Here is an 18,542-nt window from a genome sequence, read left to right as displayed (position 1 = left end):
ATTCTGGAACCAATATTGATTTTACTAATGGTGAGAAATGACGTCTAGATAATATTATTGTTTTATTTTGTTATGATATTCCTTTAACTCATCAATATAAACGACTTTGTTTTATTAAGTTGTTTGTATTTTGTGCTTGTATTTGTATCAGTTTTGAAATCAATGTAAACATCACTAATAGTTTGTGATTCCCATTGCATACACGAAGTATTGTGATAGTGTTTGTATTACTAATAGAATGGCGTGTTTAAATGAATTAGGAATTAGCGACATATTAGTTACAATTTATGAGTTTTAGGTATGATATTAATATACAAAATTTAAAATGGAAATAATTGACACGTGACATCCATATCAGTATTTTGTGTCAATCTGACATTGTCACGTGTATGCCACGTCATTAAAAAAAATCCATGTAGTATGCCACGCCTGCCTTCGTTAGTGGAAACTAATGGAAAAGAACAATTTTATGGACGTAAAAGTTTACGAGAATCATTGTTTAAAGAAAGATTTTAGAGGGATTAAAATTGATCGTTGATATATTTATGATAATCTATAATGTATTCTATTTGCTATTAAAAAAACTATAAAATAAAAATAAAAATAAAAATCACAAATAATAAAAAGAAATAGAAATGAAGAGCACTAAAAGATTTAGTTAGTGAAGTCTCCCCCTCAACCACACTAAGAAGTTTAGTAAAATACTAATCGATTAAGTAAGAGATTTAATTGATTAGATGACTAATTGAAGCTTAGTAAAGGACCATAATGATGTGTAATGAATATTTAGAGATAATCGGCAAACTTGTCTCCATCCCCAATATTTTTAAATTGCATAAATACAACAATATCTCACTACTTGGCTCCATCCTCAAACTACATTACATCTTATGCTTCTAACTTAAAAATATAAACAATTGCACCGAAAATTGCTATGTGTTGCATCACTAGTTAGCTAAGTAAATTGCACCGTATTGAACTTTTGACCCTTCTATAAATTGATACCATAAACTTCACAGTGGTCTTAAATTATGATTATTCTTCTAATCAGACATTGTAATCGGCTTTTCATAACTCAATAACGAGTTTATAAATTACACGATACAATCCTAAACTTTTATTTGTATCGAGTCAAAAAAATAATTGATTGATATTCTCACCCTCCATCAAACTCTTGATTTAAATGCTTATTTTACGTGCATTTTTATCTTTGTAGTTCTCATCAAGCCAAGTCATACAAAAAATTTAATTGAATAATTATCTTTGCTAGCTGGCCTATAATAAAATATGAAACATCGATAATATTCTCTCTATACAAATGACATTATTTCTCATATACTATGCTCTATTTTTTATTCTTAGCTTTCAAGCTTAAATAAAAACAAATTTCTGATAAAATGACTGTGTTTTTTTATTTGTCTCTAAGTTTTTATTTATAAAATTATTATATGTGGAGTTTTATTGGGTTTTAATTCCTAAAATTAAAATTCGCAGAAAAACGGTTTCCTAGATTTTCATGCAGATTTTTCTATAAATTTTAACTTTAATAATTTAAAGAAGAAAATTAAAAGAATGTTAAATAAAAAAAATTATTTAAGCCTAGTTTTTATGTAAAAAAGTTTTATTTTTTATTCTGTGAGTGTTCTATTTTCTATACATCTCTTTTCTATAACACTATCTTTTGTTATAGAAATTTGTTAAAAATAAACACTTAATTAATAAGCGTTTATAGCATGAAGAGAGTGTGTCCATTAAACCTAGAAGCAACTCTTTCTTCATTTTCCTTTATGGCTTCACCTTGTAACTATAACAGTGAAAATAAAGACGTAGAGTCGAAACCAAACCATGTTGAAGAAACTGAAGAAAACAACAACATTGACTATTCTCAAAGAGCACAATGGCTAAGAGCTGCTTTACTAGGAGCAAATGATGGTTTGGTATCCATAACATCACTGATGTTAGGCGTTGGAGCTGTGAATGAAGACATCAAAACAATGCTTCTTGCTGGTTTTGCAGGACTAATTGCCGGTGCGTGTAGTATGGGAATCGGAGAGTTTGTTTCGGTTTACACTCAACTGGACATAATAGTAGCTCAAATGAAAAGAGAGAAGATAATCAGAAACAATATTGATGAAGATGAAAAGGTATTGCCAAATCCTTTTCAAGCTGCTGTAGCATCAGCGATTGCATTTTCTTTTGGTGCTACTGTTCCATTGCTAGGAGCAGCATTGGTTAGGGAGTATAAAATAAGGTTGGTGGTTGTTGTTGTTATGGCTAGTTTGACATTGTTTGTGTTTGGTGGGGTAGGAGCAATGCTTGGTAAAACATCAATGAAATGGTCTTGTTTTAGAGTTGTGGTTGGTGGTTGGATAGCTATGGCTATTACTTTTGGCTTCACCAAATTAGTTGGATATAGTTCACTTTGAATGTGGCTAATTACTACATATTTTCACTTTACTTGTTTATTCCATGAGTCAATATTGATTGATGATATATTTGATGTGATGTGTGTAATTCATGTCAAGATTTTAACAACTTCTTTCAAGTATATGAGCTTTGAATTAAGGTCTGAACCAATATCAATACCAGGGAAGAGCTTAATTCACTTATGATTTTCATCTTTACACTTAATTAAACAGTTGACATTTAAAATATTTGGTTACAAAGAGGGTTGTGAGAGATTAGTTTAAAGATCATATGTTATTCACTTTGGTTGAGTGCCAATTACCATTGATAATTGCGTCAAAATATTCTATCTAATACAATAATTCCTCATTTTTGTACAATAAGTTCAGTTCATATCATAAATAGTGTAATGGAAGACTTCCCAAAGAAAGAGAAGCGAGCATGAATGGTGTAGTCCACCAAATGTTCCTTAGCCATAACCCAACTAAAACAACTATTCATAATATTCGATTCTCTTAGATTATTTGGGATCTTATACCTAGTATTTAACAATCGTATTGTTTTTCACTTCTAAATGGAATAGATTATTTGCTTAGTCTAACCATCACAATCATTCAAACATAATTTAAACAACTAGACAAAAACAAAGTGAGTATAGGAAAAGTTTGATGAATGGATAGATGAGAATGGGTGGGATTCACCGTATTTACCAATTATAGATAAAAAATCTATATTTTGTAGATTTCGTAATAAACTTTCACCTAACCCATATGTCTATCGTGATAAAATCTAGTCAGTTTCATTTTTCTTAACTTTCAAGACGCATTTTATTCCAGTTAGTTAGAACAACCGTGGTGAAATGATGGATGTATTTTTATTCTAAAATTAAAATTAAATAATATTTCACCACAGTCAGGTTTTCCAACCGTGGGGAAATGTCTCTTTCAGAGATACGCTTCGAATCTATGTTCATGCAGTTTAGTTCTTCACTCATTTTTAGGACACTTTTGTTTTGCAATATCCTCTTTCATTTTTACTATCTTGAAAATTCTAGCATTGAAGATCAATGTCAAGGTTCAAACGTATCATTTACTTGAGAAAGTAAAACTTGACATTAATCATCAAACTGACTTTTTCAATGTACTGTTTTAGCCTCTTTAAAACCTAAACCTTCAGTCATTGATACAACAACACAACAAGAATGAAAGATGAAGTTTGTAGGCGAAATGAGTTAGGTTTAGTGAAAAAGTGAATGAACATGTTGAACTTTTATATAGATAAATATCTAAAACTTTTCCCCATGGTTGGCAAAAGTAGCCGCGGTTAAATGTTATAAGATATCACTACAGTTGTTGGAAAGGTAAAACAAAACTCTCAAGAAGGGTACACGAACTCATTTCTTTGAATCTTCTTCTTCATATCTACGGTACGTGAAATATTTCACCACTATTCATGTTATAATAATGTTTTTCTTATTATTCTTGAGATCCAAAATCCTAGAGTTTTAATGTTGTATATTATTATGTTTTTAGATTGTTGTTGTTGCTGCTGTTTATTTAGTCATTATAACTTATCAAAGTTTTTAATGTTATATATTATTTTGATTCAGAGTGAGATTGAAATTGTTTTTGTGTTTTTATGTTGTTGAGAATATTATATATTGTTATTGTAGATGTTGTATTATTGTTGTGACTTAGTAATATTTTGTTTTTAAAAATATGACTTAGTAAAGTTTTTGTACTTAGAAAAGTTTTAAACAAGATGCATAATTTTACAAGCATTTAATTTAAATTTCAGAATGTATTATGGCTCGTAGTTGAGTGAAAGCTAATAGATTAAATCCGGTTTATGAGTAAGAAGTTCTTGATTTTTTTGAATTCACGGAGAGAAAACTTTTAGGTAACAATGGAATCTTTTATTGTCTTTGTGTTACAGGCAAAAATAACGAAAAATTTGAAAAGAAAGCAGCATTCAATCACCTCGGTTGTGATGGAACTAATGAATATTATACAACATGGACGTGACATAGTGACGTGGATGAAAACCAAACAACGATGTCACAAAGTCATGAAGTTGATGTGGATATGGATGATTGACTAGAAGATATGGTACGTGATATTTGAGAATATTCTTTTAGAAAAGTCCTTTTGTATGATATTTTATATAGTGACAAAGATGAATCGTTATATAAGGGGTGCACAAATTTTACACAATTGTCTGCAGTGTTAAAACTATTTAATCTAAAGGCAACATGTGGGTGGACGGATAAAAGTTTCACAAAATTACTTGAATTTCTGAAAGAAATGCTTCTAGAATGTAATTAGTTATCGAGTCATAGTTATAAGGCTTAGATGATATTGTGTTCAATGTGTTGAAACAAAATTAGTTAATACCATATCCCTTAGGTTTTGATGATAACAAAGTATTTAAAGGACAATTGGGTATTCTAACATTTTTTCAAGTATGCATGATTATATCATTAAGAACAAATGAAGAAATGCTTAAGGAATATGAATTTGAAAATCAGACTCTGGCTCTGAAGATCACTTATGAAGACTCTGTCTCTGATGGAGATCCAAACTCTAAAAAAGTCAACTCTAAAGATAGTCAGTCTATGGTGACCCATACTCTGAAGCTTCAAAAGCCAAGAAGAGGATTCTGATGTGATCAGTCTTTGAAGAGTGAAGTCTGAAGGAAAGTCAGCCTCTGAAACAGAAGCTCTTCTACTAAGGCAAATCTGTCAGACTCATAACCTTTTTGATCACTTGAATACTTAAGGAAATATCTCTCTCTTGGTTGTCTGAGCTTCCACGGATCATTTCTCTTGTAGAAAGGTATTTTATTGATGTGTCTAATCAAGTACAATGGTTATCTAACCTTTTGGTGAATGTCTCCAATGTCTCTTTTCTCTCTTCTCTATTTAAGGAGTTGAATGACTGAAGAAGAAAACTATGAAGCTTTAATACAACACTCTGATATAGACTCTATTCATTGACATTCAAAGAGAAGCTACTCTATCAAATTTACAAGACATATAACATCTTAACTTTGTGTATATTTTAGATATTCTTAAGTATTAGAGTCTTTCTAAGTTGTATTCTGTTTACATCTCTGATTGCAGATCAGGTGTAGTTGTTATCCAAATCTCTTAACAATTTTTTATAGAGTCAGAAGTCTCTTTCTTTTGTGCTTGAGCATTTGAAGTCTCTAGCGTGTGTTCTAGAGCAAGGAAGTCTCATACTTATGTGTTTGAGCAAGGAAGTCTCAAACTTGTGTGTTTGAGAAAGGAAGTCGTATACTTGTGTGTGTAAGGAAATGAAGTCTCTTGCTTGCGTGCTTGAGCATTTTTGATCAGATTTGATTATAGTGAAAATCCTTTGGAAATGCAAGGGGATTGAACTACTCTCAGGTTGTGAGAGGAACCATGATAATTGCTTGTGCCTATCGTGCTTTTACTTTACTTTCTTCTGAACTATATTCTGTTGCTATCATTTGTTAACATCTGAGTCAGATTCTGTTTCAGAGTCTGATAAAGATTTACAAGAGTTTGGACTCAGAGTGACTCTGATTCAGACTCTGAACTGAAGTTTCAAACTCTGAATTGAAAGTTCAGACTCTAATTAAGATCTATCAAAAACTAACCAAGCCTTTATGAGTCAGACTCTGAACTTAGTGTTTAAAATCTGTTTGAAAGCCATCAGAAGCAAAAGTTTATAAAGCCTTGAAGAAGAAAAAGCCAACACAATTCAACCCCCATTCTTATGTTTTTCTCACCTTCAGTTGGCATTAGATCAAGGTATGTAGTAAACACTTAACAATGGTGCATAAAAGATCTTGGTGAAAATAGATATTCTTTCATGTCGGGTGAATATGGATTCATCTGGGGTACTCCTAATGGTGATGTTAATCATGATCAAAGTACATCTGAAAAGAATTATTATATTGCTAAACCTCCAACATTCAGTAGAGACTCTACTGAATTTGAGTGGTGGAAGAGAAAGATATACAGTCACATCATAGGTCTTGATGATGAGCTATGGGATATCTTGGAAGATGACATTGACATTCAAGTCAATAGTGTTGGTATGGTCTCTAACAAAAAATATCTCACACCTACTCAGAAGAAGATCTACAGAAAACACAACAGAGTGAGAGACATTCTTATAGATGCGCTGTCTCATTTTGAGTACATACAGATCATTGACAAATCCACTTCCAAAACTATATTTAAGTCCTTATGTGTTACCTATGAAGGAAACCAAGTTCGAGAAGCCAAAGAAAATCATATGGTTCAACAATATGAGTTATTCAGAATGAAAGCAAATGAGAACATTGAAACCATGTTCTCAAGGTTTCAAGTGCTTGTGTATGGGCTTCAAGTTCTGAACAAAATCTAGACTACCTCTGATCATGTCAAGAAGATTCTTATGAGTCTTCCTTCCAGATATTGGCAAAAGGTGACAACTATTCAAGAAGCTAAAGACTTGAACAATATCAGTCTTGAAAGTTTGATAAGTAATCTCCAAATCCATGAGTTAGAACTCAATGGAGATGAAGAACCAATCAAGAAATACAATTCTTTGGCTTTGAAACTTGTTGGGAGATCTAAGAAATCTTCTCAGACTTAGGAGCATAAAGAAGCCATTCATCCTGGATCGTCTGATGAAGATTCTGATAATGATGAAACGGATTTCATCATATATAGATTTCAGTATCTTGCTAACTAGAACAGGAAGTCCTATGGCAGAAGATCTTCCTTCAAAAGAACAAGCTCCAAAGATAATAAGGATGATAAGAAAAGGGTGCTTCAATTCTCAGAAGTATGTACATTTTATAATTGTTTGTCCGGATCTCCAGAAGGACAAAGCCAAAAAGGAAAGCTTCCAAAAGAACAACTTCAGAAGTAAGTTCAAGAAAAGTTTCATGGTAGCATTGTGTTAACTTGATGATGAATAAGAAGCAGACAAGAGTAAAGAAAAAGCCAATCTAGCTTTGGTGGCTTCAACTTTCTCAGACTCAGAATCAAAAGTTGATTTTGACTCAGACTCAGAGGATGCATATGAGGTATTTTCTAAACTTTCTAGATTTGACTTAATTACTTTATGTCAATATCTTATGGATATATGAGGGTTTTTATAAGCATTTTCTATGTCATTTAAGACAGTCCCACAAACAAACCATCTTGGAAATGAGGGCAAAGAATCTAAAGCCAATTCACAAGAAGACAAAGGTGGGAATTTTAGCTTATGAAAAAACAAAGCAAAAATATATATATCTTTCACATAGGAGGGAAATTTTAGCTTTGGTATTTTTTGAATAAGTTTTTCTTCTAAAGTAATAGTTACCTCAAAGATGGTCCGACTAAGGTCACTAGGATTGTACACATTTTTGAAGTAGCGTTGGAAAGCTCAAATTTCTTTAATGTGCGTATCTGTACCTTTTTTGAACTTGGTCTACAAATAAATGAAAGATTCAGTTAGATGGTCCGTCTTGGTCATCATGTCGACAAATTTTTCAGACTGATAGTCCTTCCACAAAGTGTCAAACTCTCTAGTGCAATAGAAGGACTTTTGGAATTTGAAAGGACTAAGTTCTAGGTTTTCTTCAGCTTGTTTGACAAGGAGTTCAAAATATGTCTCCTCAGAGATTCTGACGGTGCTCAAGCGTATGTCCTTATTGCGTTGAGAGTATGAGTTGAGTTTAAACTGGAAAAGACCAATTTGTCGAGCCACAAGGTTAGATTGATACCCAACAAAACCCATTTGGGCTTTTTTGGTCGAGAGCCTTGTCGACAATAGTTTTGGTGTCAGAAAAGTTTTCCAGATCTCAATAGATTCAGCCTCGTGTTCATTAATAAATGCATAAAATTCTCTTCTGAACCATGCAGGGCCATAACGTCTATCTACGAAGGGAGCCATGTAGGAAGTAAACAGGTAATGCTTAGCGATCATCATATAATATTCATTGAAGCTCTCTTGTGTCGAAAGCCCTTTGTCAGTAGAAGTGAGAAATATGAGTCTACTTCCTTAGATTGGCCATTTCTTAGTTTATTCATTATGTTTGTGTGGTTTATTAGCCATTAAAGATGGCTCAAATATGGCATTAATCCAGAGTTAAAGGAGGCAGAAGGGACCAAGAAGCAAAAACGTACCCTTGGGACTGTTGGTGAGACTAAATGTTTTCATGGCATGAGATGCCAGGTTTGAAGCTTCATAGAGTGATGCCAAAATTAATTGGCTTAAACAAATGTTTTTCTAGAGTGTAACTAGTTAGCTAGAGTAACAAACATTTTTTCTACTTGTAAAGAGCTTGAGCAAAATATGAAATGTGATAGCCATAGGGACATAAATTCAATATGTTCTTTATCAGAAAATTCCTTGGTTGTCTCGTCTAAGTGATTAGTGATGAAGTTGGTGAATCTATCATGCTTTAAGTTAAAGTCAATACTATCTTCATTTTGGCTAAACGGGTCGAAGACTTCACCAGTTGGTCAGAGACTAGTAATAATAGCCACATCAAACAACGTTGGCATAGTCACACCATAACACATTTGAAAGGTGTTTGTCGAACCCACCTAAAAGTGAAGCATATCAAGAAAAATGTTCTTGTTGTACGTAAGACCTACCCTAGATAATTGGATTAGGTCAAAAATAGCTTGATCTTTCCAAGTTTATCCTTTCTTATATTCTACCTTATTTAACCATTTAATGTAGTTCGACTGATTGGTAAACGGAGCTGATCAGAAGACGCAGGTAGACATATAGCTAAAATCTAAGGGTTTATCTACGACTGCATGCCTTATATACATGATCCAACACACGACTATATCAAGTTAGAATATCCTCTTACCAATAAAGTGTGTACATATTAACACAACATGCTTGTAAATAAAATATCCAAACACGACCACACGAAGTACTTAAGGTTATTTACACTTTAAGTAAAACATTATTTAACACCCTTTGTGGCAGGCAGTTTTTATGAATTGCAGGGATAAAATCAAACTTTGACGCTCCACTAGATCATAAACAACATGAAGGGGACGACTTAAAGTAATTCAACGTTTACGATAAAATAAAATAAACTCACCTTATACAGGTAATAAGAAGAACATTGCTAAAACATAAAAAATAATAGTTACATACAAATGTTTTCCCATGTCTTAACGCTTTTCATACAGTGCACAAAAAAAGGGTGAGATACATGGACCTACTAAAGAATAAAGAAGGCCCTCCCATCTCGGAGTATCTGACCCATTTGGATCTTCTCCCTCGAAATAACCAGTGGACGATGAAAATACTCCACCTGTTGCAACACATTCTCAAAAGACTCTATAACTGCCCAATATATTCTTTCAATGTTGAGTCAGAGAAGCATTTTAGCTATGCAGAAACTCCAACTCCTTTTAGGCAGAATCAAGAACCAGGATCTTCCTTTCCATCATCCCTGCCAAGTGCATCACCTGACCGCCTGCAGTGCTAGATAAATAGAACAAAACCAGAGATTTGCTTACCTATTTCAAAGAGATGGACGCCCTTTTCATCTCTCTTAAGTACATATCTTGTTTAAGAGTAAAGATGTTAACACTCCTCTACAACTAATTCTTCTCGTCATAGGCCCAGTTTGTCCAAAGAGCTTCCCAGCGGCTGGACTTGCCTAGAGTTATAGCAAAAGAAGCTCGCTTAGCAGATCGTGCCAGGATTTTTTAGCTCTTTCCCTAGAGCATGTCTGGAAAGATTGGCAAAAAATTCACAATCATCGTCAAAGATTGAATCTTGGCGCTCACGAAAAGGACTGAGACCAATCCTTGGATACGATTGCAAACACAGAAGGCCATACAAAAGAGCCATATTCCGAGGCGATTCTAAAGGAAGCGAATAATATATTACAGTGTTGAATGGTTGTATACCCCACTTCAAACGCTAGACCTTCACTTCTTCCTTTATCACATCTACACGGAAACATAATCTTTATACAGAGAAAGACCAAAAGGGGGAAATCAATATCGAAAGAATTAACAATGTTTCAAACTTATTGAAGACAATTCGACGACCTCGCGAGAGCGGGCCACTATCAACAATGGAATGTCAATCAAACGATTCAAGTGTTCCTTATCGGCCTCAACCGAGAGGACCTCCTCCTCCAAGATAACCCAAGCTATTAACAAAGCCTACCAATCTTTTATTTTGATATGAGTGCTCATCAGAAAAATCCCACTCCTTATAAACATATGTGTCATTCTTCGTGAGGAAATGGATCGCCAACTAGCAATGAGGAAACATTGGCTTACATTTACCCCTTACTAGTGGCTCGTCCCCATAAATGATCACATGAGCCAGGGGATGAAAGGGAGTGACCAACACTACTACATAAAAGCCATTATCCAATGGTTGGAAAAGGGATACCACCACACCTGACTAACTGTTGTGAGGTAGCAGATGGTTGTAAGTATAATTCTTTCCACCACGATCGTGTGACTGTGATTATAATCTATGTAGCACAATACCTATCACAACAACTACTTTAAACAACCGATGTGATATTCTTAATGCATAACATTTAACAACGATTGGTATAAATAACTGTAGTGATATATACACTGAGTTTACTATACATTATGTGTAATGCTTATTTCACCAATGATCACTAAACATATAATCTTTCAATATGATCTTAAATATTATGATATTACAAATTAAGTTATATTAGAAGAACAAGTTCACGTTCAATGCTAGATAAGAGTTCTTCAACTCCTTATACACATTTTATTCTTTAACGATTAGAACTTTGTTTAATGCTCATAGTTATTCAACCTCTCATTCCTTCATCTCTAGTTCATTTTGTAAAATATTATTTATTTTGAAAACAAAATTAGAGGCGGAGAAAGTGGCGGTTGAAGAACTACAAGCATTAAATAAAGTTATAACTATTAAAGAATGAAATGCAAATAATGGACTGAAGAATTGTTGTCTAGAATTATATGTGTACTTGTTTTTTATTATAACTTTTTCTATCATATTATGATTTTTTAATGCAATTTGAAAAGTTATATGTTCGGCAAGGGATTGGAAAATAACTCAAACCAAATAAGATATAATAAACTCATCTTTTAAACAAACATTAACAACATTCATCAACAACAAACCTTAAATAACATACAAGATACAACAAACAACTCTTATTAAAAACAACAAAATCACCAACACATAGTATAAACTAGATACTATATAACACTTTTATTAACAACAACAACAACAACATATCAACTCATAAAATGATTCATAAACGTACACGTCTCCCATATTGGCATTCACAATGAATGAAGGATGAAACTGAAGTGAAAGCTGAAAACTTGTGTTAATTTTTAATGGATGTCATTATTGGTCTTTCATACAAGTTTGCAGCGTTCACTTTAGCTTCATCCTCGTTATTGAACAAGCATCCCTACCTACAAGTCAAAAAATTAGAAAGTTCAAACATTATGAAACAAGCTATTGAAACATAAACAATAATACATAATTTTTTTTTAAACATAAACTATTGTGAAGACGAACCTGTAAGATAGCTATTTTCTAAGATTTGATGTAACAAAGGTAACCCTTCGAAGGAGACGAGTTCGCTGCATAACTTTGGGGTTTCCATACGAGAGAGACGAGTGACAAAGATGTTAGGGTTTTTTTGTGAGAGACAAGTGAAAGACATGTTTGGATTTTGTTTTAAGAGAGATGACTATTATGTACTAAAGCGAGAGATAATTTCGCTTATATATAAATAAGTAACACCTTTCACCATGTTTGATAATACGAACCATGATGAAATTATTACACCTTACACCACCGTTGTTTATAAGAAACATGGTGATATATAATGTCAATCCTGTTATGTCACGATAAATGGAAAATTGTTGATGTTGGGATTCAAGCCCTTTCACTCCAGGTATGTTTCACTACGGTTGTTGATTATGACCGTAGGGAAATGTCATTTAGTAAATACAAAAAAAAAGTGCCAAAAAAAGAGTTATTACTACAGTTAACAAGAAGACCGTTATAAAATGGGTGTTACGAAAGGTCTATTTTGTAGTAGTGCGGGAAGAACCAATCAACAAAGGGAGATAACTTGGGAAAGTCTTCAAAGACCTGTATCTTCAACACCAGTGAAACTAAAACCTATTTTCTTGGCTAGGCCGAGGTACCGCGGTGGCAGCGTAAAATATGAAAAAATAAGGTGATGAAAGGTTTTAAATTTAGATATTCACACCAATATTGGTAAGTCCTTACATACGCCTAACTCGATGGGTGGAGTTGTGAAGGGGCCACAATCAAGTGATTAAAAAGGCCAACCTCAAAAGCAGTAAATGGTAAACGAACACCCAGGGTTGAGAAGAGATATTTATAAAGAGGGATGAGACAGTCGCCATACCCGCTACATATTCTATCGTCCTCAGTAGGGATTGTGAAACCCCAATGCGATGACTCCCCCACTTCAAGAAAAGCTTTATCCAGGCTGCCCTCATTGAAAAAAATAGACACAGTAGAATATATAAAACCTTCCCATGGAGATGTAGAAGTAAGGGTGATAGGTCGCCGAAGGTGAAATTCTCCAAACTCTTACCTTGCTACTCAAGCATAAGGACTTATAGTGTTAGATCGACCACCTTGAGATAGCTCATTTCGGGCCAAAGCCTCTTGACTGACTACACAATTGTGTTTCTAGAATCTTCTTCTTACCGTAAGACCATCATGTACCTTGCTATAGGCGGTTTACGCCTCACGCACATCCAACAGTCCTCCGCTTTCCATGCTTGAAAGATAGCGATATCGTTATTTCTCTCCCCTATATATAGGGAATGACGCTGAATCAGGTAACGAGTTTTAAACATAATTTAAATACTCTTTACTCTTTCATATACTGACTTGAGTATCAGAGTTCTACTCTTGCAGGTACAACTTCCACACCCCTCTCCATTTCTGGTTCTAGAACAAAACAAGCTCAACGATTCAATTTTGGAGCTTCTAGTTTTCTCTCACTCTTCTCTACTTTCTTCTTCTTCTATTCCTTTGTTCTTCTTTTCCTCTCTTCCATGAGAGACAGATTGAGTTTTCTAACTTGGTATCTTAAGCCTGTGTGATTTAACTATAATCACGCTTTCTCCTTTATCTCCCATTGATACACAAATGATCAAAGCAATCCCTATTATGTTCATCCTAGTGATGGACTTTTAACCGTCAATGTTACACCGGTTCTTGGAGGTTCCAATTATCATTCTTGGGCCAGACTAATGCGTTGCGCGCTAGGTGGTAAAGTAAAACTTGAGTTCGTGGATGGATCTATAGCAATTTCATAAGATTAACTTGATCCTTCATTTTTTTCATGGAATAGATGTAATATGTTAGTTCACTCTTGATTATTTAATTCAGTTCGCGAATTGATCGCACAATCTATTGTGTTCATAGAAAATGTGATTGATGTTTGAAATGATCTCAAGGAGATCTTATTATAGTTTCATAATTGCAGCAAGAAATCTATGTTCTTGTCATTGAACTCTATTCAACTTTAAGAATTCTTTGGGAAGAAATGGATATTTACATGTACATGCCGCATTTGATGTTCTTGCAAAGCTATGAGGCCAGCATGGAAGAATTATAGCTTATTATATGCAAAGGTTTCTAACTGACTTAAATGAAAACTTTATTGTAGTTAAGTCACAAATCTTGCACGGATCCAAATTTACAATTTTTGATGACTCTCAAGCAATGATCAATACAATTGGATACAAGAAATTCAATTTCAAACTTCAACTTCTCAGCATAATACTTAAATTTGCAGTTGTCGGGTGTTTGAGTTTCTATGCGACATTTTCTTTCATGTCTTTGTTGCCTTTTCCTCTTGTGGAATGTTGGACTCTTCTTCTACTTTTTGTAAAAGAAATAGTATATACTAAAAAGTTGCCAAGAAAGTAATAATTAGGTTACCATAGGGGATTTTTTTTATTAATTGCTATGTTTTGGATGTCTTTGCTTTGTGCGCAACCCGTGGCTTTCGTGTGGATACCACACTCCCTTCATTTATTAATACTCACTTTGGTTCCCACTAGTCTTGTGGAGTGCACACTCCATCAAATATTATATGCATATGCATGCACACTTTTTCTCTCAATATTTGACATTTTTATATATCAAATGCTCTCGTGTTTAGGCTTCCACTATCTCGCATTCTTTTTAATATCTTTTATATCTTGGATTTCTTTTTTGATATTTATTTTTCAATCTCCTCAAAAATAAAATTTCTATTTCAATGTTATTGTGAATACTTAATTAGTAAGATGATAACGTCCAATACCTCTTTAGCTTTGAGATTCTTTTCGGTTTTAAGGTCTAATAAAGGTGGTACATGCAAAATATTTTGATGTCAAAGTCTATGAATTAATAAGATAAAGGATAATATCCGTAGGTTTTTAAAAGTGTGTAATTTGATTTTGCAGTTATGACCTTGCTTTGAGGTTTTAGCGTATTTGAAAGAACAAAAACTCCTAATTAGATCCTTTCTTTTGGATTGTCAACTCCAACAACGCCAAACAATATTAATCTTCATCTGTAATTCAAAAATTTCACAAAAAATAACAATAAATGAATCTCCTTTACCATAAATCTCTTTTACGATAGATCTCACACTCCCTAAGAATTGAGAATCAATCAAATCATAGTAATCTTGTTATAGGTTGAAGATAAATTCGGATTCAATTCAAAGTTGTGAAAATGTGTATTTTGAAATCTTAAACTAAATCTTGAACAACTTTTAAAGTTATGTTGTTATAATAGTATATTTTGGGAAAATGATACAAATGATTTATCCACGTGTTTGAGATAGAGCACAAAAAATGAGTAAAATCACCCTTTTGATTCGAGTCAAGAACACTAGGTGTGATTCGAGTCGAATGAAAAACCGATTTGAATAAAGAACTTAAAACCAAGAATTTGGCCATTTGATTCGAATCAGTGACTCGAGTCAAGAAATCATGTGATTTGAATCAAACTGACAAAATCAAATTCTAGGATTTGAAGTGAAATATTGATTCGAATCAAGCTGGATCTTGATTATAATTAGGGAAGATTGTTATTCAAATCACAGTAGAAGTGGCAAAATCTAATTTTCACATTCATTTATTGATTAAAATCTTTCATAATCTTAATACGAATCACACTTCAAAAAGTTTCTATTTTAAAAAAAATGAAGTGTTTGATCGAATCTAGAGTTATAATGATATGAGTCATTCGTTCATGTGTTTCTTGACCCAAATATTCAACTAATTTGACTTGAATCACTTTGCATCGATTTTTACCTAAAGGTTTAATTTAATGCATGCAAAACATAATTTAACACAAAACTTGATTTAATGAATTGCACTCAATTATAAAATATGCACAAAATCTAATTTAGAGGAGACTCGTTTAATAAAACGATAAATGATAAAGGATAATAAACGAGGCAAGTAGGAAAACCAAAACCTTGGAGAGGCAACAACTCCAAAATGTGAGTTTTAATGTTAATTGGTGTTCATTTACTTATATGTGCCAATTATGTGTGATCAACATGTTTTTAATCACTTTTAATTCTGAATAAAATCTTACGAGTCTACGACTTGAGTTTACGAGTTTATTTTATGAATCCTTCACGAGTATACGTATACATAAACTCTGGAGTATGTCAACCTTTGTCGAACGTTTTAACTGTGAAGGAGATTTAGATTTATGTGGATCATGTTTGATGTTCTTGAGTATTGGCGACGTAAAGTAAATAAATTTAGAGTGAGTAGTTTTCCGTCACTAATAGACCATAATTCTGTCACAAAATACTTTAGTGACGAAATTTGTAACGCACTGATATACAAATTAAATTTCAATGTCGCAAAATATTAGTGAAGGATTTTAAATTCCATCACAAATTGCCAAGGAATAAATTTGTCACTATCATGTCTGTCTGTCCCTTGAAGTCCTGTAAATGTTGTTCATGGTGGTTTTTTACAAAATGAGCTACATCTGCCCTTGAACCACTGGTAGGAAGTCTGTATATAAGTTGTTGGTCTCCTTGTTTTCTACTACATTCTTAGGGACTTTGTGTTATAGGGAGGAACCTTTGGTTGTTGGGGCGACATTCTAGAGACAAAGATGAAGCGATGGTCCATCTTGAGGTTCCGATGTCACACTCACTACCGCACCAGCGAGAGTGGGAAGAGGTCATATGTTTCATGCGAATGTGAATGTCGTTCGTTTGTATTTTCATTCTATTGTTGCTAATGACGATGTTTCTGACAAACTCCTATATAATTGTCCTTTGTGAATACATCAGATGGAGGTAATTAATGTTTAGTGATCAAGAGGAGTCTCTATATTGGATAAGAGTAATATACAAGTGAGAGAGACACCACATGTTCACTCAAAATTATAAGGTGATAGATTTAGGAGTCTTTTCACTTATAAAATGCTAAATCTCCATTTTTTTGAAGTAATGTGGAACTTCCAACTCACACTTATCCATAACAATTAACTCATAAGATCTAGCTATCTTTATCATCCCATGGTTCTCATGCATTTAATTGATCTGATATGTTAGTAGAGCATGATCACCTTATGACTCCAAAATTCTAGATCATTTTTTAAGATTAACTGTCTCAGAAAGCAACTGTTAGATGATCTAAAAGTCTTTATGATATGACAATCCTTATAAAGTGTAAGAATAAGGCGTGTCCATCTTGTAATTTATCATATCTCTTTCGACCCGATAATCCGACACTATGTTGTTTGTGTCTTGATCCGAACTGAAATAATCATATTTATATTTTTCTTCCTAATATTCAAATAGTCCATATAAAATATAAAACGTACACTTCACGGAAAAAAAGTTGTATGATATTATATTCTAGATTTATTAAGATGGAATATCTGAGACTAGGATCTACTTTAGGTAATGAGTTCTTAATTACGTGCCAAAATTATTGCTTAATTAAAAAAATTGTCACTTGTAGAGCTAGTGCCATCCTCACTACCTCCTCATATCAATATTAATTTATGTAACGACTAATATACACTGTACCCAAATTTGATTAATCATATCTCCTCTCTCTATCTATAAATACCTTCCATTAGAAGCATGAGTTCTCCACAAGCTCTTAATATCATATTCCAACTTCCTTTTATTTTCTATACCAACAGTATCATATCTTAACTTCTCCTTCATGGCCTTCCAACTTGGAGCAAGAGTTAATGGAATCTCACCAAACAGTTTGGAGATTGATATTCCTATGCATACTAATAGTGCTCTCAAAACTGAAAATGAGAGCAACATTGATTACTTTCAAAGAGCACAGTGGCTTCGAGCAGCCATGTTAGGAGCCAATGATGGATTAATCACTGTTGCCTCATTGATGATTGGAGTTGGAGCTATAAAAGAAGACATCAGTGTGATGCTTCTTGCAGGTTTTGCTGGTTTGGTAGCTGGTGCTTGTAGCATGGCAATTGGCGAGTTTGTGTCTGTTTATACTCAATATGATATAGAGGTAGCTCAGATGAAAAGAGAAAGAGAAGCTAATAATACTAATGGAGTAGTTGATGATGAAACTATGGAACGGGAGAAATTGCCGAATCCGTTTCAGGCAGCCCTGGCATCAGCACTAGCGTTTTCTGTTGGTGCTGTTATGCCATTGCTAGCAGCTGCATTTATAAAGGATCATAGGGTTAGGATGGGTGTTGTTGCTGCTGTTGTTAGTTTAGCATTGTTGGTGTTTGGAGGAGTTGGAGCATTGGTTGGAAAAACACCAGTGATGAGGTCTTGTGTTAGGGTTCTTATTGGCGGTTGGATGGCAATGGCCATTACTTTTGGTTTCACCAAACTGATTGGCACTACTGGTCTTTGACTTTGATTAGTAAATCTTTTCAATTTTCTACTGTTCTTGATTAGTACTCTTTATATGTCTGAACATGCATAGAATATCAATCAATGTATGATCATCATTAGTATAATTTAAAGGAAAATTCTTAGGTATCCAGGATAAGCATTTGAAAAACATGAATCAATAGTGGCGAGATTTCTATTTATCCTATATTGATAAACATCTATCAAATAACTCTTATGACTCTAAA

The 18,542-nt window shown here is 33.5% G+C and overlaps 1 protein-coding gene and 1 pseudogene across 1 annotated transcript; both read left to right on the top strand.

Moving 5' to 3' along the window:
* The first annotated feature begins 1,733 nt into the window (after positions 1-1,733).
* On the top strand, positions 1,734-2,426 carry LOC127100770 (vacuolar iron transporter homolog 4). Its single transcript, XM_051038038.1, has one exon. The coding sequence runs from the start codon at positions 1,734-1,736 to the stop codon at positions 2,424-2,426; it is 693 nt and encodes a 230-aa protein (XP_050893995.1).
* A 15,127-nt stretch (positions 2,427-17,553) lies between these two features.
* LOC127100769 (vacuolar iron transporter homolog 4-like) lies at positions 17,554-18,316 on the top strand (annotated as a pseudogene).
* The last annotated feature ends 226 nt before the right edge of the window (positions 18,317-18,542 follow it).

Source organism: Lathyrus oleraceus, chromosome 7 (genome assembly GCF_024323335.1).
Source record: "Lathyrus oleraceus cultivar Zhongwan6 chromosome 7, CAAS_Psat_ZW6_1.0, whole genome shotgun sequence".
NCBI lineage: Eukaryota > Viridiplantae > Streptophyta > Magnoliopsida > Fabales > Fabaceae > Lathyrus > Lathyrus oleraceus.
Note: the sequence above shows the minus strand (reverse complement) of the source record. Positions and strands in the feature narration are given on the sequence as shown.